We start from the raw sequence: 26,052 nt of genomic DNA on the forward strand, positions 1-26,052 counted from the left end.
GACACAGCTACTCATCTCAATTTGACAGCCATGCAGCTGAGGGTGATTGGCCCCAAATGCGCGCTGTCTGCATTCCGCAAGGCTGTCAAACTGTACAAAGCACCTGTGTTCAGCCACTGCATTCCCATTTACATGAATGGGCTGCTTGTATGCAGCATCTGGCAGCTCCACTTGCTTGAAGATATGACCCATTTATGGACTACAGGTGTAATCATCCATGTGAATGAGGCCTAAGGGAAAATTCTCTTGTGAAGTGAGCAGCCTATTTGCATTTAATTGATCAACCTCAGTGAATATTGTAGGCATACGGCTGTAGCAAGAGTTCAATGTCCAAACCAGCTCAGCCCATTTCTCCTAAAATAGTAATCAAGACAAATGTTTAGCAATCCTTCTCCATAACTAGGGGTTCTACCTTTAATAGCATTGCTCTGCAGCTGGCATTAAACTAAGCCTGGCCATACATTATACAAATTTCCTGCGAATTATGCTTTAGATTTACCAAAAACCATATAATATGAGGTCAAATCTAAACAACACTTTCAATTGTATTTACTTAGGCAGGCCCTTGCACTACATAGTGGATAGTAAATCTAAAGGAAATTGGGCAGAAATTGGTCAGAAAACTGTAAGAAAATTGTATAGTGTATGGCAGCTCCCAGGTGTATTCACACACAGAAGACAGTGGCTCAGATCAAAGAGAGAGCCTGATTGCCCATCTGAATGAGCCCTAAATATGGAACCACCCAATCACATCAGCACCACTCCATGCAACTCTTGGATAAATGGTTAGCACTTCCACCTGGCAGTACTAGGTTTGTTGGTTCAAATCCCAACCACGGCACCACCTGCCTGGAATTTGCATGTTCTCCCTGTGTGGGTTTCCTCCGGGTACTCTGGTTTCCTCCCACACTCCAATGACATGCTGGTAAGTTAATTGGCTCCTGTCTAAACTGGCCCTAGCATGTGTATGTATGACTATAAGTTAGGGACTTTACATTGTTCGCCCCTTAACCCTCCGTTCACATCAAGCCTGACTTTGAAATCATGCGACTTACAGTGAAGTTGCACAATTTCAAAGTCGGGGGACCCGCCTATTTCAGTTGTGATTTGCAAGGCATCTGATACAGATGTCTATGCAAATCGCACCAAAAGTAGTGCATGTACTACTTTTGAAATTGGTATAACTCTGATCAAGTTGGAACCGCACCGATATGACCGCTTGGCGTGACTTGGCATGCATTTTGCAAGTCGCATGGTATATAAATCGCATGCCAAGTCGCATCCAGTGTGAACCAGGGCTAAGGGTTAGGGATTGATGTGACTGTGTAATATATATGTAAAGCGCTGCGTAAATTGATGGCACTATATAAGTACCTGAAATAAAGAAATAAATCTCTAGAGGACAGAAAATACTTTATTGTAAGGCTAACTAAGTGTTGTCCCTAACAAATCCCTTCTTTGTGTTAGCCATGCCATGCAAGGTACAACAACTGGTTCACTTTGAGTGTGGTTCTACTAGCTGCCTACACTCATCTTCCCTTTATTCCCTTGTCTCTGTATTCAGCCTCTGGTATCATCGAAAATACCAAGTATGAGGATTATGTGATTTGTTACCATTTTCTCTATACAACAGTGCTTGTACTAGGTGCTTGCTGCTCAGGCATCCAGGACTCTCACATGGGGGAGAGAGAGGATCCTTAGCCCAGCGTAAGCTCCAGGTTGGGATTTTCTCCCTTCATTTCTTGCAGCCAAGAGGAGTAGTGGGGGAATGAAAGGAAGGTAAGGAGCTGTTGGGGCCTTCATTAACCACTAGCCTACCAGGCACTTTTGCTCCCTTCCTGCCCAGGCCAATTTTCAGATTTCAGCGCTGTCGCACTTTGAATGACAATTGTGCAGTCATGCAACACTGTACCCAAACAACAGTTTTATCTTTTTTTTAGACATGTAAAGCTTTCTTTTGGTGGTATTTAATTAACACTGGAGTTTTTATTTTTTGCTAAACAAATTAAAAAAGACTAAAAATTTTGAAGAAAAAAAAAGTTTTTCCTTAGTTTCTGTTATACATTTTTGTAAATAAGTAATTTTTTTTCTTCACTCATGTGTGATAATGATACTGCACTGATGGGCACTGATAGGCAGCACTGATGAGGAGGTACTGGTAGGTGGCACTGATGGGTATTAATAGGCATCACTGGTAGGCACTGAAAGGCAGTAGTCATATATGGCACTGATAGACAGCACTGACTGGCACTGATAGGCAGCACTGATTGGAACTGTTAGGAAGCACTGATTGGAACTGTTAGGCCGCACTGACGGGCACTGATAGGTAGCACTGACTGGTACAGATTGGCAGCATTGATTGGAACTGATAGGCAGCGGCACTGACTGGCACTGATTGACAGCGCTGATAAGTGTCACTGACTGGCACTGATAGTTGGCACTGAAAGGCAGCTCAGATGGGCACTGATATGTGGCATTGATGTGCACTGGTAGTCACTGATATGTGGCATTGATGTGCACTGGTAGGCACTGATATGTGGCATTAATGTGCACTGATGGGCACTGGTATGTGGCATTGATGGGCACTGACAGGTGGCACTGATGGGGCTACACTAATCATCAGGGCACTGATCATCAGTGTCCCCTCTGAGGAATGCCGTTTACCGGCTCTCCTCACGCGCTCTCAATGTGAGAACAGGACTGCCGATAACCATTATTTCCTGTTTATATGCGATCAGCTGTGATTGGACACAGCTGATCACATGACAGAGCCTGTGTCATTGGTTCTTTACTGTGATCAGTGATCCGCTGTGTCCCAGGGACACAGCACACCACTGATCGCTGCGCCACACACCCACGGGGCGTGCATGCACAGTTATAGTGGGAGGACGACATATTGGCCCTGTGCTGATCACATACACCCTTCCAAAGAAAAAAAAAACTCTCTAGCAATACACACTAAGCTTGTGCAGAGTGACTCCTAGAGCTCTGTACTATCAGTAGATGAATTGGGGACAGTAGAAGAAGAGGAGGATCAGAGAAGACAGGATTAAACAGTCTTTTTACACAATGCAGATTATTAGCCCCTTAGGTTTCACAGTGAGTATTATAAGCATGCTTCACTGCATATACAGACTGATTCTATTGTTGTGGGTTTAGTAACACTTTAAGCCTTCACAGCAATCCATCTGACTGGGATGCAACTCTTACTAGTACTTCACAATATAAATCTAAAGTATACTTCACAATGCCTGTCATAGGATTACATTAAAAGGAGTACTAATTGGGTACTAATTGGGAGCCCATTATCTTCTCATCATAAAACAGTACTATATAAGTGAGCACAGACCCAATACATGTTTTAAAAAATCTCTCCGGAGTATGGCTGTTCATGTTCAGAACATAATGCTATGAATTAAAGTCTGTCCTTAATGTAGTTCATTTTATAACTACAGTACTTGAATGGTACAGAAGAGTACTGTCCTTTTACCATCATTTGTGTGACCTTTATTCAAACTTCGTAAATAGGCATTTGAAAATTTGAAAGTAAAAAATACAGTTCAAAAATTCAATACCTTTTTTTGCTAATATAGCGCAGCCAATTCCGAAAATGGATTCTTGTTTCTAAATCCAGAGAAGCCAAAGGAAGAGCAGTTCATTTTTGCCTTTGTCTAGACTGCCATCTAGTGGATTGTGCCTCTAATTCACTTTTCTAGGTGCTATTAAGGTAACTAATCAACAATAAAAGAATTAGAGGAAAAATGACAAATAAAAAAATAAATGTCTGTAGATTCATTTGTTTAATTTTTCCTAAATAAATGAATCTAAAAACAAATTGGGCAGGGGTATTAATGAGCCTTACAGGGTGATATATTAGTTTATACTCACAAAAACAATCATTCTGAATTCATACCAGCATTAGCTTATGTTTTAGTATGGAAATGTGAAAAAGGAATGATAGTTTATTAAATCAACCGTGAGATCCCAAGACAGAGAAAACTATACATAAAACGGAACTCCAGCAATTCAGTCACTTTTTAAAGGATAAGTTCACCTTTCATAACATGCGACATGTTGTTAAAAAAGGACTGCCCTCCGCTCCCTCCCCCAATCCCCCATTGTGACAGCTAGTGGGGGATCTTCTCCCAGCTGTCACAATTTTAGGAAAACATGGCCATGTGGGGCTCTTTCTGTGTCACTCATTCATACTATTCTGTGGATGGGAAAACTACAAGTACTGACATCCTTTGTGGCTGTTGGTTTGTAGTTCTGAATGAACTACCACAGTGCTGTTGAGCGTAATGGTAGTTCATTGATTCTTCCTATCAGAGTGTATCTGCCTTCCTGTACGAGGTACAATCACACAGATACACTGACAGGTCTGCAGGAGTCCTGAATGGAACCAGTGATCTCCTAATCAACAGTGTGATGCTTTCCAGACTCCTAAAACATAAAGTAGTAAATGCACATTTTTTTTACCTGCACAAAATTGCACATTTATTATTTCTTATTAAAAGGGTGAAGTCACCCTTTAAAATGCGTCAGCTTATAATGGTTTAAGTTTAATGAGGCATATGCCACCTCCTGCACTTATCTCTTTAATTTACAATTTTACTGAGCGTCGGGAGTTCAGGAATCATTGTACTCCTAGCACTTTGACAGACGATGCTGCTTTCTCACACAGCAGAGGCTCTGTCTGCCCCTCCTTTCTTTGCTTTCCATTCACAGGTTCTATATTTTGTGAATGGGTTCACATAACACATAGTATTCTGTGCTTGGGTAAGAAGAGAGGAAGGGTGGGCAGATCAGCTGCACCCGACTCTGCAACAGCAGGATCTGAGACCATATAGTCCAGTGTTGGAATGCCAGACATATAGCAATAGTTACTCTTGATGCTTAGTATAGATATAAATTATAGCAAAAAAAAAAAGGTGCAGAGGGCGGCATATATCTCTTTAAACTTAATGTATTGCAGGTTAGCAGATTTTAAAAAGGTGACTGATTTTCCTGGACTTTCCTCTTTAAATAATGTATATCTACAATATAACATCAATACATTTATGAAGTTATCAATGACAGTTCTGAATGTCAAATCCTATTTATTGCCATGGGTCAGTATGCTAGAGTGATTATATTTTTATATATATCCAGATTATTTTAGCTCTACTAAGGGGACACGTTGTAAAACCTTGTTATGTTGAAATATATTTATCTAAAACTGAAATACTTCTGCATTACTGGTGCCAGTTGTATTTATAAACCATATGTAAGAATCTGCTGCCCTCTACTGTTTGTATCTGTGAATAACCCAGCTGCTAACATCACAGAGTTATGTATAATTATGTATCATCACTTGCGGTCCCTGGGAGGCTGGCTTGGAAATCCCAGAAAAAAGAAGTGGAGAGAGAGGGTCTGACATTATTAGGTAAGCAATCATATGTTAATAGTAATAGCTTACTATTTATTCTCTCTCTCTCCTGTATATAATATATATCTAAAGATAATTGTGTATCAAACCCGTATGATGTCCAATGAGGTCATATGTAGTCCAGCCTGTCCTGGTCTAGCACAGCACGTCTCTTACAGCTTCTTGGTTGGTGGACCTCTCTCCAACTTCCCTGCTCCTTCCCAGGCTTTTTGTTTCATATCTCATCCCTCCCCGTTACTGCTGCTTGTGAATCTTGTAGTTGTGACCCCAGTATCACTGTTGGTAGTCTTCCTTCAGGACTGCATTTCCCAGACTGCTCTGGACACTTGTGTTAGAGCAAAGGCAAAGCACACCAGTGAACACTGCCATCTTGTGGGCAAATAGAGTTCTGCATCTTTAGTAACAATGCCCAGTGCTACATAAATACTTAAAATATAAAGCGCCATAAAACAACACAAACAAAAGTGCAGCTATCAGTCCAATACCCCCCTGGGTAAAAAAAAAGTCCTTGTATTTAGGGGAAGAGTGATGCACACTTTTTGTATATTGCACACAGTCGCACATGTAGCATAATCTGCATAAGAAATACTACACTATATCAGTTTTTTTCTTTTGGAGATTTGGATCAGTACACTGGAAGACCACGGGAGAGAGAGAGACTTTATTGGATACAACACATTCTGGCTAAAGAGATCTTGATAGGGAGATAGGAAGATTTGAGTCCAAAGTAGTGCGCTGTTGCTGGCATACAAGGACAGTGCTACATAAAGCTTGTACTATTTGTATACTGGTATGATTAATGTTATATGCTGGTTGTAGTAGTTCTTCTGTTCCCAGTTACTTAGATTAGATTACTGGTTAATTTTCCATGAAGGGAAACCCCTCTGTTCACAAAGGCCCTGTCCTTGGTGGAAGCACTGCCAACTTTATGATCAAACCCACTTTTCCACTTAGCGAAGATTCTTGTTCTCTTATTTACCTACAGGTTTAGCACACTATCCTGTTTGGGGAGGGTCATTTCTCATAACCCCCCCTCCCCTCAAATGAAGGCTACACATATAAAACACCCGCCTAACATTAACCAAACACCATACCTCACATGTCAAAAAATAAGCTGTTTTGGGGCCTCTGCCCCAATGATATATAATTCATAAAGCATCGATAATCCACTCTTTCTTTGGTATGTGCATAAAAGGATGAATACTAACAGCAAAGGTACATCAAGCAGGTTACACTTTAACTTTTTTTTAGAACTCTGTGTTTGATGTTACTATCTCAACCCAGTGTTACAGAGTCCAAAGACAAAGTACGCAGACTCTGAAGCACTTTGAAAGTTTGTAGCTGTATAGACTTGGCTTTCATTAAAGGTCAGGCAATCTCTGCATATACAGACTGATTTTACTGTTGTGGGATTAGTAGCACTTTAACCACTCTCCTTAAAACAGTATTAAAGCCAGACACAAGCATTATATTGCAGCTTACCACTTGATGTGATGGCTGCATTAGTTTTCTCTTTTATGCTTTCTTCTATTTTCATCTGGTGATCCAACCAGTAAGTCTGTTGTTTTTCAAAAGAACACAGTTACAGAGATGAGAAAAAACATTTGACACTGACAGGGATGCTTACAATGGTCATCTATTATTTATGTAAAACCTTTATCCAAAAGGAAAAAAACTGTTTGCTGTAACTGTTTATACATTGACAGCATATCTAAATATGCTAGTACATCTAACACTTCTTTCCCCCAGAATAACAATGCCACTGTCCAAAAGTGTCCCCTGTGCTCCTTCATCCAGAGTAAGGACAGAACACTAATGCAGCCACCACATCTAATGATTGGTAGGCTGCAATATATTACATTTTTAGTTTGGGTTTAATACCGCTTATATATCAAATTGAAAGAAAAAAATGGATTTTTGATTTAACATAAAATCCTTTTCTTTGGAGTACATTGAGGGATACAGGATAAAGTATTCAGGTACATTTGGTAATTCTGCTACTTTCAGAGTGGACACTGGCAAAAAAAATGGTAAGGAACCCCACTATAAGCCCTCCAACTCCCAGAATGTAGCAAGTAATAACAGTAGTAATTCATAAGAACAGAAGAAGGGAACTGTGTACCCTAATGTACTCCAAGAAAAGGATTATACAGTAACTCAAGAAATGTATTTTCTTAATTGTACATTATGGATCTTTAGTCAGAAAATTAGGTCTTGCTGAACAGAGCCTACAGAGCCACCTGAACAACCCTATGACCGCAGCTGGCACCAGCTGAAGCCTGAACTTCCAGAAGTTAAACCCTAAGGAACAGGTGGTGGAACAAGATGGTAGCCTTGGAAATCTGAGACACAAATGCCTTCTGTACATCAACAGGAAAGGGTCATGTCTTTGAAATAATAGTTTGAACAATGAATTGCCAAATCCATCTGATGATAGTATATCATAAAGCAAGGTTGCCCCCTACTCTAGCTGAGAGACGTGAACAGCACATGCCACATCTACAGTAGACAATGGAGGAGACCATCTTGATGATTTAGAGCAAGACAGAGATGGTAGATGAATATCCTCGTTTAGGTGGAGGGAGAACACTACCTTGGGAAGAAAAGAGGCCTTCAATCTCAAAACAACCCTGTCTTTGTGTGAGAAAGTAGAAAGAATGGGTTCTTTACAGGTTACGTCTGCCAGCTCAAACTCAGCTTGCAGAACTGATGGCAATGAAAACTGCAACCTTGCAAGTAAGGGTAGACAGAGGAATATCCCTAATGGATTTAAAGGGCGGAGAGCCCACGGAGGGAGATGATAAGGAAGAATATTGTGAGCAACAACCAGCACAAACTCCTTCACTAAGGCATGCAAAGCAAGAGGTCTCCAGACAAGAAGCAAAGATTTGACCCATGATGGTACTCAAGGCCAAACAGTAAGTCAGACAAGTCTGGAGAAAAGACAGAATTAGTCCCATGGAAAATTTCCATGAATGGATTTTCATTGTCTCTTGCCAAGAGAGATATGCCTTAAAGGTGCAATGATAGACTTTAGATAAGTCAATTTGCTAGTTTTTAAGAGCATAGGTATACTAGAATACGACAATCCCCAGTCCCTCAGGACCTGGAATTCAACAGCTAGGCTGTTAAAGCCAGAGACCAAGAAGCAGGGTGGTAAACCAGTCCTTGGCCAGAAGATGTGGGTGATCTGGAAGGTCCCACAGACAGCCTGCCAAGAGTCTAAAGAGGTCCAAGTACCACTCTGGGGCAGTTCAGTGCGATAGGAATCACCAGAATACATTCCATTTAATCCCTGCAGAGTAGGTAAGGAAAGTGTTTTACAAGGAAAGATGCATAGATAAAGTTGTACTGATCCCATGGAGTCACAAGAGCATCTACTGCAAAGAAAGGATCCCTGAACCTGGAAAAAAAACCTGCTCAGTTTGTGGCTGAATCTGGAAACCAAGAGGTCCATGTCTAGTGTCCCCTATCTGGTCTTGAAACACCACCAGCATGAAAAGACCATTTTCTAGCATCCAGTTATTGACTACCCACCTAACAATTTTCCACATCTGCCATGTGCACAGCAAAACTGGAACTTGATGTTCTACCCAAGTAAGGATCATATCTTCTTCTCTTTGAGCTGTGAGACTCCTGGTTCCTTCCTGATGGTTGATCTATAGCATTGCTGTGGCATTGTTCAATGAAACCCTGGTTAATTACCTCATGATTGAGAGGTCCAGCATTGCAGGGATGACCGAATCACTCCAGAATATGGATTGGAAGACTAGCTACATCTGACAACCAGGTCCCCTGTACCAACAGAGTATCCAGGCTGGCATCCAACATGAGTACCTTCCAAACAAATGGGAGGAAGGATTTCATGACTCAACTGCTGAACTTGTGACCCACCATGCCAGGGGAAGCCTGGTTTTGTAGGTTAGGCATATAACGGTCTATAGACTGAGGTCTTTTGTGATGCTGCTAGAATGTTATATTGCAACTGCCTGGAATGAAAACGGGCATATGGAACCGCCACTAAAGAGGTCACTATTAAGCCTGTGCTGACTGTTCCCGCAGAAGACATTCATGCAGATATCTCACTATGGGGATATCTTGAGAGTGAAGCACAGCAAGAGCAGGGATCAGCACCATGCTGAAGACTTGAGGTGCTGAGGACAGGCAAATGGGAAGAGCAAAACACTGGTAATGTGTGACCACAGAGAAATGCAGGTAGCACTGATGCGTAAAGATGGATACATGCAAGTAGGAATCCTTGAGTCTAGAAGGTCCCCAGATGGAGGTAAGCAATGACTGGTCTGGCAGATTCCATACAGAATTTTTCTACCCAGAGGAACATACTGAGACCCTTTAGATCTAGTATGAGATAACTTTTTGTCCAGGAAAAAGGTTTGAATAGAAACCCTGGAAGCTCTCTCTTACCATGACAATGGGTTATGACCCCTTGCAAGAACTGAGCCAGAGCAGCAGAGAGATCCGCTAATGCATTCAGGGATACTGACAAGTTTAGTGAGTGTACTATTATCTTCCTCCATGAGTTTCATCACACTAAACACATAAACAGGTGATACAAGGCTCAATAAACAATGTCTTAGATCTCCTCCTCATGATCTGTGCTTCTCCCTTTAACGTGCTCAAACTCTGAAGAGTGTAACCAAAAGAAAACTATAGTGTAGTATGCCAACAATACACTTAATATATTAAATCATAATTGTGCTTACATAAAACTATAACCAAAAATGTGAATCTCATCTCCCTTGTGTGTACAATCTCACATGCAGATGTACGCTTACCAAAATCTATTGTCCTTTTATCATTGAGCCAAGCATACTTTACCTTCCTTCTTCAGATTGAGTAACCTCCCACAGATCTGTGCTTCTCCCCTTAACGTGCTCAAACTCTGAAGAGTGTAACCAAAAGAAAACTATAGTGTAGTATGCCAACAATACACTTAATATATTAAATCATAATTGTGCTTACATAAAACTATAACCAAAAATGTGAATCTCATCTCCCTTGTGTGTACAATCCCACATGCAGATGTACGCTTACCAAAATCTATTGCCCTTTTATCATTGAGCCAAGCATACTTTACCTTCCTTCTTCAGATTGAGTAACCTCCCACAGATTGGCAAATGTTTTTGGCCCATCAAAACATGAACAAAAAAACAAAAGTTCTATAGTGGACACATTAGAAAGATGGTGTTGACATTTATTTTTTTTATGGTTTTATGTAAGCACAATTATGATTTAATATACTGTACTGTAGTTAGTGTATTGTTGACATACTACATTATAGTTTTCTTTTTGCTACACTCTTCAGGGCTTGAGCATGTTAAGGGGAGAAGCACAGATTACGAGGATAAGTCGAAGACATCTGGAGTTATTGAGGCATGTATGACCTGTTTATGTCTTAAGGATCATGGAAATCTGGTGAAAGTTTGATTTTTTTTGGAAGGAATAAGATAGAAGTATATTGAAACACTTTATGTTTTGATTATAAAGGACCTTTGTATGGACATTTGAGCGCTGAAATTTACTCATATACTCAATAACAGAATAGCTGTCCAAGGGCCAGAAATGTCCAGCTGCTGGGGTTATATATAAATATAGGATTACACCTGTGTGCTGGATTGTTCACTATTAGAGTATGCTGACAAGTTTGTAAGCAGGGTGAAGGCAGAAATTGAAATGACAACGTCTAGCATCTGGATACAACATGCAGCACCAAAAAATCTGACCAGATGGCCACAAAGTTTAACAAACTTTCCCCCAACTCTGACAAGTGGGAATGCCCCCCCTTCATTGTAAAAAAAAAAAACCCAAAAAAACCATTTGTGCATTTAGAGGATTTGGGGCTCCAGGACTGATGATGGTACTGTCAATCTTTTCTTTGGACTTGGATGCCTGAGAGAAAGGAAAGGAACTTTTCCTGAGAAAAACAAAAGGAACTTGTCTGATAAGTAGAGGGTTTCCCAAATAAGCACCACAGGTTCCCTGCACACAAGGGCAAACCATGACATCGGAGGATCTTGACAGGCCCTGCAGCATCTACATAGGCATACTGAGGATGGAGAGGCAAGATTCAGGCAACGTGCCACTTCCATTGGTCTTTGTCCTTCTTGGGGGCACACTCCCTAGAGAGTCTTTTCAGGGGTGTGGAAATTTCTGAAAAAACTACTTGTCCAGGGACTAAATCTGGGTCCAAATCGGCTTGTCCAGATAAAATAAAATTTTTTTTTACCATAACCATATTTAAATCTGAGGTGCTTTTAGGAACGTCTGGGGCTTTATGGCGACTTAAACATTAAATTGTTTTACCATTGCGCTGTATATCTCCTCCCCTCCCTGCCTGTCTCCAGCACTGCACCTGTGGACTGGCAGGGAGGGGAGAGACCTAGCAGTGTAATGAGCACCGGTTGGGTGCACGTTTAAAAATTCATTATAGGCTTGAAGATTATACAAAACCCCCAAACATGATATATTTTCTGAACGCAAAGACCCTAGAGAATAAAATTATGGTAGTTACAATTTTTCATGTGGCACAATATTACTGAAAAAGTCTAGGAAATTAAACATTTCAGTACAAAATACATTTAAGTTAATCTTAGGGCACAAAAAAAGCACTATATTACCATATACAATATAAAAGATGAGTAAATAGATATCCAAACATGTAAAATCTTAAATTTGTGTGTACTCGTAAAATGGCAACAAACTTCAGTACCCTATATTTTCTATAGGTGATCCTTTTAAAGCCCTTATAGGTCATTAATATACTGTTATGGTGGAGGTCTTGTGCTAGAATTATTGCTCTCATTCTGGCGTGTATGGCATATGGTATATGTAACATGCGTATCACAATCAACGTTTTCATGCGTAGACACCCCAGCGAGTGCTTTTATGTTTGTATGAGTGTATGTATGGGGGCCTCAATTTTTTGGTTTGAGGGGATGTTATGTGCTTGGGTGTAACTTTAATTTTTGACAATTAAAACATTTTTTTTACCTTTTTTTTCATCACATAGGAGATAAAAAAAAGTCCCCTATGTTATGATTATTGGTGACATATTCTCTATATTGAGGCATCCAGGGTCTAAAAGACCCTGCACATCTCCTCTGAATGTAATGCAGTGTACATCAAACTGCATTACATTTTTCCCAGCCTCAATGGCCAGGAAATCTGTGCATGGGGGACCAGAAGTGATGTTATAACGTCATTTGTGGGTCAGGACAAGAAAGGGAGGGGAATGGATGTGTCTGCTCTCCTCCCACCCCTCTAGCCGCCGATGCTAGCTGAACCAGTCCTGGACCTGCAGATGGGCAAGTGGAACCCAGGAGACATAGTGCGCGGGGGGAGCTTCGCATGGGAGGTGGTGGAGGCTGACACTGTAGTGGGTTGTGTGAAAGAAATTGGGCAGTAGTGCAGCCGCCCGAAAGATTTCACCTGACAGGTGAGCCCTGCTACTTGCCCGCAGCAGGGCTAAAGGTTGATAAAATTTACCTGCCCCGTACTACATGTCCCAGGCATTGGGGGATACAAATTCAACATCCCTGGTCTTTAGAGACTATGACCCTGAACCTGTAACTCACTATGCGTCAGGCTCATGTTGCACACAGGTATCTAGGTGAGCACCTTCAGCAAAGTCTAGTCCTCAAGGACACATTACAGGCCTGCTCTGAGTCTTCTCAGCAGGGTTTGGGTACGGCTTTCATGCCAATGCCATGGATGCTGCAAACTGGTCCCAAATTTATTCTGCAGCAGGGCAACGACCCCAAACATGCAGTCAATGTCATTAGGTACTATTTTCAGTGTAAAGAACAGAGTCCTAATCTCAATATCATTGAGTCTGTTGGAGATTATATGAAGAGACAGAAGGATATGAGGCAGCCTTCATCCACAGAAGATCTGTGGTTAGTTCTCCAAGATGTTTGGAACAACCTACCTGCCAAGTTCCTTTTAAAGGGTGGTCACACCAAACATTGATATGATTCCGATTTCTCTTCCGTTCATTTACTTTCCTTTTTGTTAATGGATAACTGTTAACACTTCTGTTTCTGAAAGCATTCTTAATCTACAGCATTTATTCACACCTAAGACTTTTGCACAGTACTGTACATTAATAACAATTCTGTCAAATGTATATTTTTTTTTTTTGGTCCAGTTGGTCTAGTATACTAGATCAACGTTTTTCAACCTTCTTCCAGTCGGGAACCCTTGAAAAGTATTTTCAGTTTTGAGGCACCCCAGTCTAAAGCTTGGTTCACATTACTGTGTATTGTGAAATGTGCACAAAATAATGCGTTTCTGACACGCAGCCAAACACCGTGCTCTTTAACAGACATGCAAGGGTGTCATTAATTCTTATTAATGCATTGACAAACGTAGCGAATTTTCAGAACTTAATATAAAAAAAAGGGTAAGGGAATTCTTTCCCTGTTTCTGCAGGGCAGCCCATATGCAACACGCAACCATAAAGATGTGAATCTAGGGCTTGTTCACATATGAGGTTGGAAAGTGGTAAAACCATATGCTTGAGCTGCGTTTTTACCATCCTCTTTTTAGAGGCAAAAGCTAGGAGTGTACACATGCTCTGGTTGTGACTTGAAGTATACCAAGTGAACAGGGGTGTGCTGCAACCGCCCCGCAACTGTGTGCATTGCTTGCGGTTGCAGAGTGGTGCTGCATATAGGGGCTAAAACAGGTGAGGAGACAACATATTGCTTCTTCACTGCTTGTCAAATACCTCTGAAAAGTGATGAGCATGGATCGCTTTTCAGAGGAATGTCAGTCCTTGTTGGTATTACATACAAGCCCAAAAAACACAGTTCTGATCCTACAGGAATAAGGAGTCAGGATTAAAAGTAGTGCACATACATGTGCATAAAAACACACATGTACGTACATACACACACACATAGCTTCTTAAAAATCATCAGTACTGTATCTAACTGCTGGTACTGCACTGTAGGGGGAGGCAGAAAGCAGAGCACACACTGACAGAATCATTCTCCCTTGCTTTCACTTTCCTACATGAAATCAGTCTGACAGAGCTCTCCCAGTGTTGATTTAGTTAGTCTGGGGAGATCTTGGTGTCACGTGACAGACGCAGCACCCCGACTGAAAAAGGCTGCACTAGATTATACGATGTCTGTAGTGAGCATACATACTAAAAATAGCATACTTTTTCTATAGCAATTTGTGCAATGGATTGGACCTGTCAGTTTGGGAAAGTCTATCTGTGAGATACAAGATGTTGCTTGAAGAAAAGCAAATGTGGCTTCTAGGAAGGGATATGGTTAGGGTTGTTTGGTCAAAAAAAAAAAAAACTTGGCTAATGGACCCACCAGTCGGCATTTGTTCTGCCCAGTGGTTCCTTGGAAGTTACAAGTCCATTTGGGAAACGTTGGTTGTGTACTTAATGCCACATTAGCCATGCAGTAAACAAGTGGATGTGGCTATCTAGTGTGGAAGATTTTTACACAGGTGAACAAAGTAAATTAGGCTTAAGGATGGTATACTTTGACTTAGGTGAGAGTCCACACATGGAAGAGCCAATAATACAACATTGTATACCAGGTTAAGGATGCTAGATTTTACATTTCTAAATCTAGTAAACTAAGCTCCTCCACTATCTGTTGGCTGGAATATTTGATGTCGAGCACTAGTAATTTATCTAGGTTTATTGCATGACTGTAAATCTGGCAACACTGGCCTTTTAGAGAAAGTGTGTTAGGTAAAGAAAATTTGAGGGAGAAGACAGTCTGCCAAGGCCATTATTTCAATAGTACCTATGGGGATTCTTGTTAAAGAATCTATTGGGCATCTAAAGGGATTTAGAAATCCCCTGAAATAATGGAGACAGACAGCACAGCCAACATGGGTACCATGAAACATCATTTTAGTGGGCAAAATCTGGTTGTTAGTTTGGAGAAGGTGCTCTTATACTGTATACAGTATGTGTTCACTGAGAGAAGGTCTATCCAAAGACTAGAGAACAAATACTTTGGATAAGGAGAGACCATTTGATCCTATCAAATGCATTTGCTGCATCAAGGGTTAGAAGCACTGGGTCTATTACTTTTAAAAGATTAAAATGAAGTACTATGAAGGGTAATGTACATGGGCATGTGATTTTCTTCCGACATCCACTTGAAGTGTTTTTAACAGATGTGTAATGCAGTGTTTGAACCCAATCTTATGGAACATTGTACACTCAAGAGACCTCAACCTAGTCGTTATTGCCTCTGTAACCTAACCCTTACTGTGTTTTTCATCCTCTTAGAACATTCTCCACGTTTAACTCCTTTGTGGTGTATTGGGCTCCCCTCAGCACCGTGCTTATTGGGTTGACTGAATTCTGTAAGCAGTGGTTCTTACATGTGTGCTAGCTGTTTTGGGATAGTAACTATTCCATTCCAAGATGCTTTGCACTGTGCTGAGCAAAATATCTTGCATGAAGCCCAACGTCCTTTATTCTGCAATATACATTTCTGTAATCGTTATGCATGTTATCCTCTAGTACACCATTTGTACTTTTGTATATATATATATATATATATATATATATATATATATCCTATAAAAAGATAAACAAGGGAAAAAATGAACACATTCATTGAAATGAAATTTTATTTTTTTTTTTATACAAGACTTGTTTTGTTAAACAAAGATTTTCCTTTAAAAATGTACATGGCTAGTTAATTTAGTTACAAGTTGTATTAGATATATTTATTCACAACTTCAAAAAAATAGACTTTCAGACCTTAGACATAGAAATTGTAACATCGTTCTAATGCAGCCTTGGTACAAGAAATAAACACCGCTCAAATTTACAATTTAGTAAAAACTAACATCTCTATACATAGCAGACACGTGTCAAAAATATATACAGTTCATTTTTGTAGTTTCAAGAGGAAAAATTAGGTCTATGATGCCAGTTTTTTTTGTTTACAATGAAACCACGACAGAAACAGAGGTTGCTCATCATGTTCTATCATAAATGGGACCCATATGTATGCAGCAGGGGAATCAACAATACGTGTATAAATGGCTTCTCCAACCTGCTGCAGGCTTTTTACTGCCTCCAGCCATAATTCCTTAAAAAGCAGCTCCTCTGCCTTATTGTTTTGCAATTAGATGTTAAATGCTATAACATAGCTAACCACAGAGGTAAAGCGATTCCTGGAAATTGCACTGTAGCAACAGCAGTCAGAGGATAACTTGCAGCTATTTCAAGAAACTTAGCTAGAATCAAAGCTTGCAACTGACTGGAGTAACCTTTTAATAGGAAACACACCTGTTTTTAAAATGGGAAATAAAATAGGAAAAGCAATCTAAACATACACCAGACCTGCTATGACTGGATTAAAAATGGTTGTCAAATCCTTCTGAAGCTGCCCACATAGTGCAAACATGAGGTTTAATGAACATCTACAGAACTTTATCCATACAGTATATAATAAAAGCTTGGAAAACTCAACATTTTGTATATACAGGTCTCAAATTGGCAGAATTACTGGTCTTTACTCAAATGTTGTGTATGAGGGCTAGACGATACCAAACACAAGGGGTAAAATATATATATAATACAGATGACTCAACAATTATCTTAAAGTGGATCAAATTATCACAGAAAAAAATTTATTATGCAATATAATTTTTGTTTTAAGTTTGGTTGATGAACTACAGCAAGTTTATGAAGCATTAACTAATAGGTGCAACCCTTTTGGATGATTTTTAAAAGGTCAAGTAACTAGTGAAAGAAGAAATAATGAAACAGCCAAATCCCTGGTGGATACCACAGGTTGGCAGTATACATGTGCCAAGGGACTTAGCCTCTACATCTTTTGAAAATTACAAAAAATTTGCACTGCCTGCTTGCTAAGAAAGGTGACCTACTAACGAGAAAGTAACAAAGTCCATGGCCTTGCCTGCTGTTATGCTACCTGCATTGCTATTGGTTGGCAGAGATGAAGAGAATGAAGCCACTACCAGAATGTCTAGGACTCTAGTCACTGCAGGTTAGGTGTTTCTAACTGACATTTGTACTCCCCCCCCCCCCCCCCCGATACTGGTAGATACCTTTACTACTGTACACTGCATCTGTTTACATCCAAAAAGAATTCTAACTGAGCTAACACTTATGTTTCAGAATTAAAAGGTCAAATATTAAACACAAATTATAAACGTCCCAATTATGTCTATTGGTCTATGAAACTGTAACTTCCAGTTTACAAAACTATATTTGTATGGAGAATGGAATCCCGGTAGCTATTAAACAGGATATATACAATGAAAACCTTTTGTTTACGATTCAGTGGCCCAAGTGCATTTTGTGATATTCCAAACATTTACCAAGACAACAGAAAAGTGCTTTTTTGGTGCTACATCAATCCAATATGTGCATACAAATGGAATAATCCCTCTACATTCACTAGATAAATCTCAACTATACATTAATTGACAGTCAAATATGTAAACAAAATGGGGTCTATAAAAAAAAAAAAAAAAAAGCAAAAAAAGAAGAAGGAAAAAAAAAATTACTCCCTTGCACAAGGGTTCTTCACCAACCTCCTTCCCCTGAATATCACAAATTCATCTAAGTTTTGGTTGGCAATTTTTGAAGGAAAAAAGAAGTGTTTCGAGTTCTCCTTTAAAACCATTAACTTGGTTACCTTCATACTAATGTAAAAGCGGAGACAGAAAAAATAACTGAATAAACTGCTCACAGCAGCTTTATAAACAAAAGTAAGCAAAGGATTTAAAAGGTGTAATAATCAGCCCCTAAAATGTCAGTGAGGATGTTTATCTGGCAAGTTCCTCACACACTGTAACTCAAATGCATTTCAAATGTGTACAGTTGTTCAAGAAAAAAAAAAAAAAAACTACTTCAAAGTGCAGAATGTATTTTTGCCTGAAACCTATTGGATAGGGATGTAAGGGCTGAGCAACAAGTATATTTTACATACTGCATAGAAAACTGCAGCTCCGCCAATGCATGTTGTCTAAACTGGTTAATAAATTTGGTGCTTTACAACACAGTTTGGAAAACATAATAGCACTGAAACCTGGGCAGCTGTACATTATTATAAAGTGCCAATTAAACAGGTATTTAATTACTAAAGGAGAAGTGCTCCCATTCTGTAGTCCGACCCCTCGCTGGCTGGCAGCTCTGCAATTATTTAGAATATTATGAAGGAAAAGTGAACAGGGACAGGTAGCTTGCATTTCATTTGTTCTGTGAAGGATGGTATCTCCGGCACCCAATTCAATGTGCCTAATTACTTTGGTCACAGGTTGAGCACTGGGAATAAGAACATATTATACGGATGCCAGGGAAGCTCTAAAATATAACTGAATATACAGAAGTCCTGGGCTGGTATATATGGAGATGGTTTTAATGGCCATCAAACAGGAAATCTGAATGGAGGGCTGGGGTGAGGTATACAGCCATCAAACAGGAAATCTGAATGGAGGGCTGGGGTGTGGTATACAGCAGAGCTCCTTGATGAGAGTTGGAGAAAGGAAGAGAATGAAGTTAAATCCGTAAACATATATGTTAAGGCCCATGTCACACTGGTCACACTACTGGAGTCACTACTTCTATGGCTAAAATGCAGCAGACTCTTGTTTACTAGCAAGGCTGCAGCACTGGAATGCTATCTAGTATCAGCCAATGAGTGAAGGACACCATATGACAAGATTAGGGGACTCTAATCAATGTCTTTAGTTATTGTCAGCTTCAGCCTTAACAGTGTGACATAGGCCTAGTGGGATTAATTGGTAGTTTTAGACATCACAGAGCAGAGTTAGGAATCCTTTTGGGGGACTACATGTCCAAGCACTCCCTAACAGCTGCTGACTGGAGGGCATGCAGGGAAATATAGAACTCTAGAATTTAGAGGGTAGATCACTCCAATACAGAGTGCACATACAGTATACATATATATCCAGCAGCTAAAGTAGTAAAGAACAGAACATAGTAGCACATACAGAGTAGGCCGTTTTCATCTTCCCTTATTATATCATAAGGGAATTCCAACATGCCAGTATGACTGTAAACAAGCATGCTACAACTAAACCATAAAGTAAAAGAAATCACTTATAGAAAAGCGAATGCAATATAAACAAAAATGTACATTTCACAGTTAAAAGTCAGCACTGCAAAACATTACACAGGTTTTCTCTCTGTATTGCTATCTCAACACAAAAGCTAAAGTAAATCCAGCGTTCTGTAACAATTGGTCGTACTGAAGATTTCATTTTCATTACAAGTCATAAAACATTAAAGTTGATCAACACTGAGTGCAGTTCTTAATTCTGCAGCCCACAAAAAGTACCAGTTCATTTACATAAAAAAGTAACCCTTTGCTATGTAAATAAAAAAAAAAAATATTCTTTGTTACATCCATAGATTAGCGTGCCAGGTAGAAAGTCAGAAACAGAGAAATAGAGTATCTCCACAGAGAAAACTAGGGTAGTACAGAATGATACTTCAAAGTCTTCCCAGTGAACTGTTACACATAACACACGGCCAGGTAGACCTACAAGTATAGTGCAAAACGGTAATACTGTATATTGTGTAATTACACACAATATGATGACCAACCCTAAACCCTTCATAAAACCTCTCAATACATGTAAAGCAAAATCAGTTAGACACCAATGGTGGCTATTCTGTGGTCTGAATATTTTAAGGAAAAAGAGCAAAAACAGTCACTGCAACCCCAGAGCATCACAAATATTGTCAACATGCCTCAGTTTTGTCATTTACTGCTTTAAATCACAAAATGGATGTACACGATAACTAAAATATCCCATTTTGTACAGCATAGGTTTCTGCATAGTACAAAAAGATTACATTTTTATATTAAAGGATAAGTTCACCTTTCGTAATGTTCAGGGTGTAACATGTAATGAATGGGCCAGCCCCTGCACCCCCCCATCCCCGATTGTGACAGCTAGTGGGGGTATCTTCTCCCTCATGCTACCTGTCACAATTTTTTTTTAAAGTGTGGCCATGTGAGGCTCCGCCCACCCGGCTGCATCATCCAATCATGGTTTTCCATTAATAGGAAGACTACAAGCCCCGACAGCTTTTGTGGCTGTTAGCTTGTAGTTCTCAGTTAACTACTACAGCGCTGTTGAGCACTGTTAGTTAATTGATTCTTCCTGTCAGTCAGTGTAAAACTGTCTGCACGGCCATATCACTCATTCACATTATTCTGTGAATGAGAACACTACAAGCTCCAACAGCTTTTGCAGCTGTTGGCTTGTAATTCTCAATGAACTACCACGGCAATGTGGAGTGCCAAAGTAATTCTTTCAATCTTCCTGTCAGTAAGTATCTGCTTGCCCGTATGAGATGTACGTGCACACAGATACACTGACAGGTTTGCAGGAGACCTGCATGGCACCAGCAATCAGCAATGCTTTAAAGGCTCCAGAAACAAAAAATAATAAATGCATTTTTTTACCTGCAAAAAAATGTGTATTTATTATTTTTTGTTAAAGGGCACACATGTCCTTTAACCCTGCAATAAAACTCAACATAGAAATACATATTTTTGTATTGGGGAGCTAAGTGACAGATGCATGTAAAAAGTATATTATGGGGTTGATTTACTAAAGCTGGAGCATGCAAAACCTGGTGAAGCTCTACATAGAAACCGACTTCCAGGTTTTGTCAACGCTAAACTGAACAAGCTGAAGTTAGAATCTGATTGGTTACCATGCACAGCTGTACCAGATTCTGAATGCTCCAGTTTTAGTAACTCTCCCCCTAAATGTACATACTGTTTATTATGAGGAGGCCAAAAGGAGAAAGATAAAAATGTCTATTATTTGAACCAAGCTACATTGTTGGTGCGAAACAACGCACATTAAGCCAGCCTAATGGGTGCAGTGATAATGAATCATCACAAGCTGGGTCTTCTGGCTCCATTCTTACAATAGCATTTATTGACATTATTGTGCATGTTCTTAAATGTGGGAGTGAACATAAACATAGCCATCACTGTTCGAGACCTAGAATCTAGATCCAAACTGCACAATTTGTTGGTCAAGTAAGCTTATTGCTTTTTAGGACCCTGGCTATATGACATTCAAACATAGAAATTGTTTGATTGGAGATTACTACTTCTGGGACCTTAAAACAATGGTGACTTGGTATTTGGGGTGCTTGCTAATAGGATGGTCTAAGACAGATTACAGTAACCTGTGTGTGAATAAAAATAATGTAAATGGTAGGTGCTGTAATATTAACTAATCCAGAAACTTCATTAGGTCACAATTCTCTCATGTCTAAATATGCCTTTACACCACCTGACAGCAACCAATCAGAACTCATGCATCGCTGATCTGACTGTAGTAACCTCACTTTTGAATGGTTGGTATATGCCACTGAACTTTACAAATCATCATAAATGACTGCCCTGTTGTCATAAGATTGTTATCCAGTCATATAAAAAGATTATCCCACCAGTCTGTTACAGCAAGATTTAACACCTAGAAATGCTCAACTTTTTCTGCAATAAAGTAGTTCCAGCTTCTGGAATCTAGTCTGTCAATGGGCCTCTGATCCTGGGCTGTATGAAGTTGATAGACAAAGGCTCAAGTGGCATGTCCAACCATCACTACTGGACACACAGTCCAGGAATTTTACATCTAAATTTAGGTTTATATTTTGTGCTGCATTCATTATGAATGTCACTACAACGCACTGTTTTAGACTTGCATGTCAGTGCGCTGCAACAGATCTGCATTTTAATGCATTATAACGCACACAGGCAAAGTTGCAGTGTGTAACTGCATTAGTGGGTTCATTGTGGCACATTTCAAACCTACTCAGAATGCATAGGCTGCTTTACTACAACACAGGTTAATGTTCATTCAATTAGGCACCTCAAATATGTATACCCGGACTAGCAGATGCAGGATGGAAACCCTGTGACAAATAAGCAGCTATATGGACAAGCTGTAGGTTTGTTTCATATTTGTGCTCGACTACAATGGCAATTACATTTTAGGTGAAATAATTTAAAGTGCAACGGCACCTCTAGTGCATTTCCACCTATATAGTACTCCCCTTCCTTCATCCACAGAGTCCTCACCTAGTCTTATACTCATTCTGACCTGTTCCTAGCATGCAGCTGCTTGCCAGAATCTTTCCCAGCCAGGCCTGCACAATCTCTCTGCACTCCTGAGGAACTGAACAGTACAAGCTCCTACTTGGAAGCTCTACAAGGAATGAATAGGCGCGCAAAACACATACATAGGCCTGGCTGTGTGATCTAACAAGCAGCTGTGCAGTCTAGTCAGATCCAAAATTACAGTAACACTTTAAAACAGGGGGCACATTAAGATGATATGAAAGTGAGAATAATTTACAACAGTGTCTAAAGATTGGTACATTAATCGTCAAATTGAGCACATATTGACAATATCCCCCAATATCTGACCACAGACCAAATAATCTCTTTTACGCAAATATATATATTCTTCACCCAATAAAAAGAGAATTACATTATGTACTGGCCTAACAAAGTATCTTCAATAACATGAAAAGCCCTAACTGATTATATTAGTGGTCTTATGAAACATTAAGTCATAGAAAACCTTTCCATTTAGGAGTCGTAAGTATGAGACTGACATTAACTTTGTTATTAACTGTACAGGTGTTTTATGTTTTTTTTTTTTTACTGTTTATACCACATTGCTGGCATTATAGCAAAACAATCTGAACATCTATCTGCAAATCCCTTTGCTTTCAAATGTCTTTCTTTAATATATTAAAATATATAAAAATAAACTAAAAAGGTTTTATAGGCATCCAGGTGTAAACTCGGGTCTTCTAAAAACCTTCAAACAAAAGTCAACTGCCTATCAATTGCAACTTCGTGCTGCAAAAATGCAGCGCAAATTCAATCATTTGTCATATGAAAGAAAATTCTTACCAACTTACTGCTGTGGTCCCAGGACAAAGATGTGAAATAGCTGGTATGTACTAACTTAGCACACTGTTAATTCAGGTTTCTTCAATTGGATGACAGAAATAATATAAACTTCATATTTTATTATTTTAACAAGAACTAGGATGAAGAAGTCTATTTTCATGTCTTACCTAACTTGTTAAAGTACTTCTAGCCCTTCATAATTCAGTGGCAGTTCACAGACGCCTACTGGCATAGGAAAATGTGGAAATAACTTATCTGCTTAAGCTAACAAAAGGGCAGTACAGGAAGCTTCATTTTATTTAGTTTTCCAAGTGAACATGAGGCCTATGCACATCTGCCCTAAGGTTCCATCTAAGAACATGTAGTTTTTTTTCCTTTTGAATAATGAAAGAGGGGTGAGAGCTTACTGAAAACACAGACTTCTATAAATTAAGACACTACAATACCAATGCAGAAAAGGAGGCATATCCATCTTATCAGAAGTGTATTGACATAAAAATCCATACTTTCCACACAAACCTTCATCTCTAAAAGCAGAAGCTGAAAAGGAGACTAGGGCACAGCACTGGCCTTACACCTGAGAAAACAGACCCTTAGACAATAGTTTACATGGAGCAACCAGACTTTGAAAAAACAGACTGTATATAGATGAGAAAACTGCAGACAATTTTTTTCTTTTTTTTGTATATAGAATGATTTCCCTATTTTCCCAACATCAATCACTACTACAAATACTGGTAATGAAACACTGGACCTAGGTTATGAACAAAAGTATGTTTCCTGCCATACTGCTTGAAAGCACCCATTCTTTGTAATTGGACATTCTAAAATCAGGCAGTATAACAGTGTTTTTTCAGGGTTGAGGAGATTTGTGACTGAGAAATTATACAATTTTAGGACATTCCCTAACCAACTCTAGCTCTCACTTGTCATCTCAGGAAAAAATATCCTGTCTAAAACAGCCAGCGCTAGTTATTATTAAACACAATATATATAAAAATAAATATATGAAACAAGGGCACAGTTGGATTCACAACAATTAATCTTTTTCCCGTTTTTAACCTTTTTTTTAAAAAAAAAATGGGGAGGATTGATGCTTTAAAACAAGAAAAATTCATGTATACAAAAACATAAAACATTCACTCTCTGTAACAGAAAATATAACCTATTCAGTAAAATTATTGCAAAATAAGTCAAAGTAATGGAAGGCAAAATGAAGGCCGTAAAGCTAGGTTGAAGAAGACTGATCCTAGGTGTCATTGTTTGCTACTGTGGATGTGATCTTGACATACTGGTTGAAGATGGTTTCAAACGCTTCATCTCGGTGTACCATGGCACCAAACACTAGTGGCTATAGAGGAAAGCAGACATTTTCATTAGGTTGCAATACATTTTTCAACAGCCTGTTTAGCTTGTAAATGAAACGTAAACATACAAAAACAACTATAAGTAGCACAATGATGAGCTCATCTCTCCATCACTTTAATTTTATGTACTATCTACATGGTTCTTGTCAGCATATGAACTGGAGGTCCTGTGGGTAGGATATAAGCTATAGCTTTTAGGTACATTCTGATGGCTCTGATCATGTCCACACAGTGAACGGCAATCTCCTTTGGGTGCTTAGGAGCAGGACACAATGAAGGAAGAAGTATTTATTTGTTGAGAAGAAAGTCTGACACTATCTTAAAGAGGAGCTCCAGGCTCCCCCCAAAAAATTAAAAGTCAGCAGCTACAAATGCTCTGGGTTCCCAGCACCGGTATTGCAAGGGAAACCGGAAGTGAAACCTTGCGGCCTCACATCCGGTTTCCTACTGCACATGTGCGAGGAGGGGAGCTGAAATTTTAGTTCAGTTCGAAGTGGCAAACTGACCTAGAAGTGAGAGCAAGTACCTGTCAAAACCAGAATGTAAGGAATTGAAATGCTTGTGCTCAAACCAGAAAATGAAGGATTTACATGTACGCAAGTAGATATTTCTGAAAGAAGCTTTTCATGATATTAGCAATGTAGGACTGACAGGATCTGAGATCGAGATCCCTTTGTCTCTTAAAGTGGTATTAAACTCTGCTAGAATTTTTCCATCTTTGCCTGGCCTTTCTGCTAGGTTAGCTCTCTCCAGCCCCTTGAATAGCCAGGCCACGATAATGAGCGGTGATGAGCTCAACTCTCCATCACTTTAGTTTTATTTACAATCCACATGCTTCTTTTCAGCACATGAACTGGAGGTCCTGTGTGATAGCATGCACCGTGTATTGGCACATTATGGCAGCCTTACCCATCAAACCAGCCCTCCAGCGCTGGGCAGTTACTGTTCCAACTCACCCTAGACACTTCCATCTTTGCCCGGTCTTTCTTCTAGGTTAGCTCATCTTGAATGCTCGAGCCACGATAATAAGTGGTGAAGAGTTCAACTCTCCATCACTTTAGCTTTATTTACTATCTACATGCTTCTTGTCAACACTTGAACTGGAGGTCACATGAACTGAAGCTCATCTCTCCGTCCTCTGGAATGGCCAGGCCACAATAATGTCACTCCCCCACATGTGTACAAGGGTCACATCACCATGGCACAGAGCAGGTTCTGTAAATGTGGTATGAGTCACGCATGCATGGCTCATATTACTTTACAGATGACAGGCGCTTATGACAGAGACCACTAGGGT

At 39.6% G+C, this 26,052-nt stretch overlaps 1 protein-coding gene across 3 annotated transcripts in view; it reads right to left on the reverse strand.

Annotated features, from left to right (window-relative positions):
- Window positions 1-16,045: 16,045 nt before the first annotated feature.
- The window catches only part of GRAMD4 (GRAM domain containing 4), a 218,492-nt gene continuing 208,485 nt past the window's right edge, over window positions 16,046-26,052 (reverse strand). For all 3 annotated transcript variants that reach the window (XM_089684820.1, XM_089684813.1, XM_089684825.1), the window contains one exon: window positions 16,046-24,739. In XM_089684820.1, coding sequence (XP_089540946.1) covers window positions 24,638-24,739 — 102 coding nt within the window. In that variant the 3' untranslated portion in view covers window positions 16,046-24,637. The remainder of the gene's footprint in view (window positions 24,740-26,052) is intronic.

Source organism: Staurois parvus, unplaced genomic scaffold (assembly GCF_062004578.1).
Source record: "Staurois parvus isolate SC_StPar_1 unplaced genomic scaffold, SC_StPar_1.0 ptg000019l, whole genome shotgun sequence".
In the NCBI taxonomy this organism is placed as follows: domain Eukaryota; kingdom Metazoa; phylum Chordata; class Amphibia; order Anura; family Ranidae; genus Staurois; species Staurois parvus.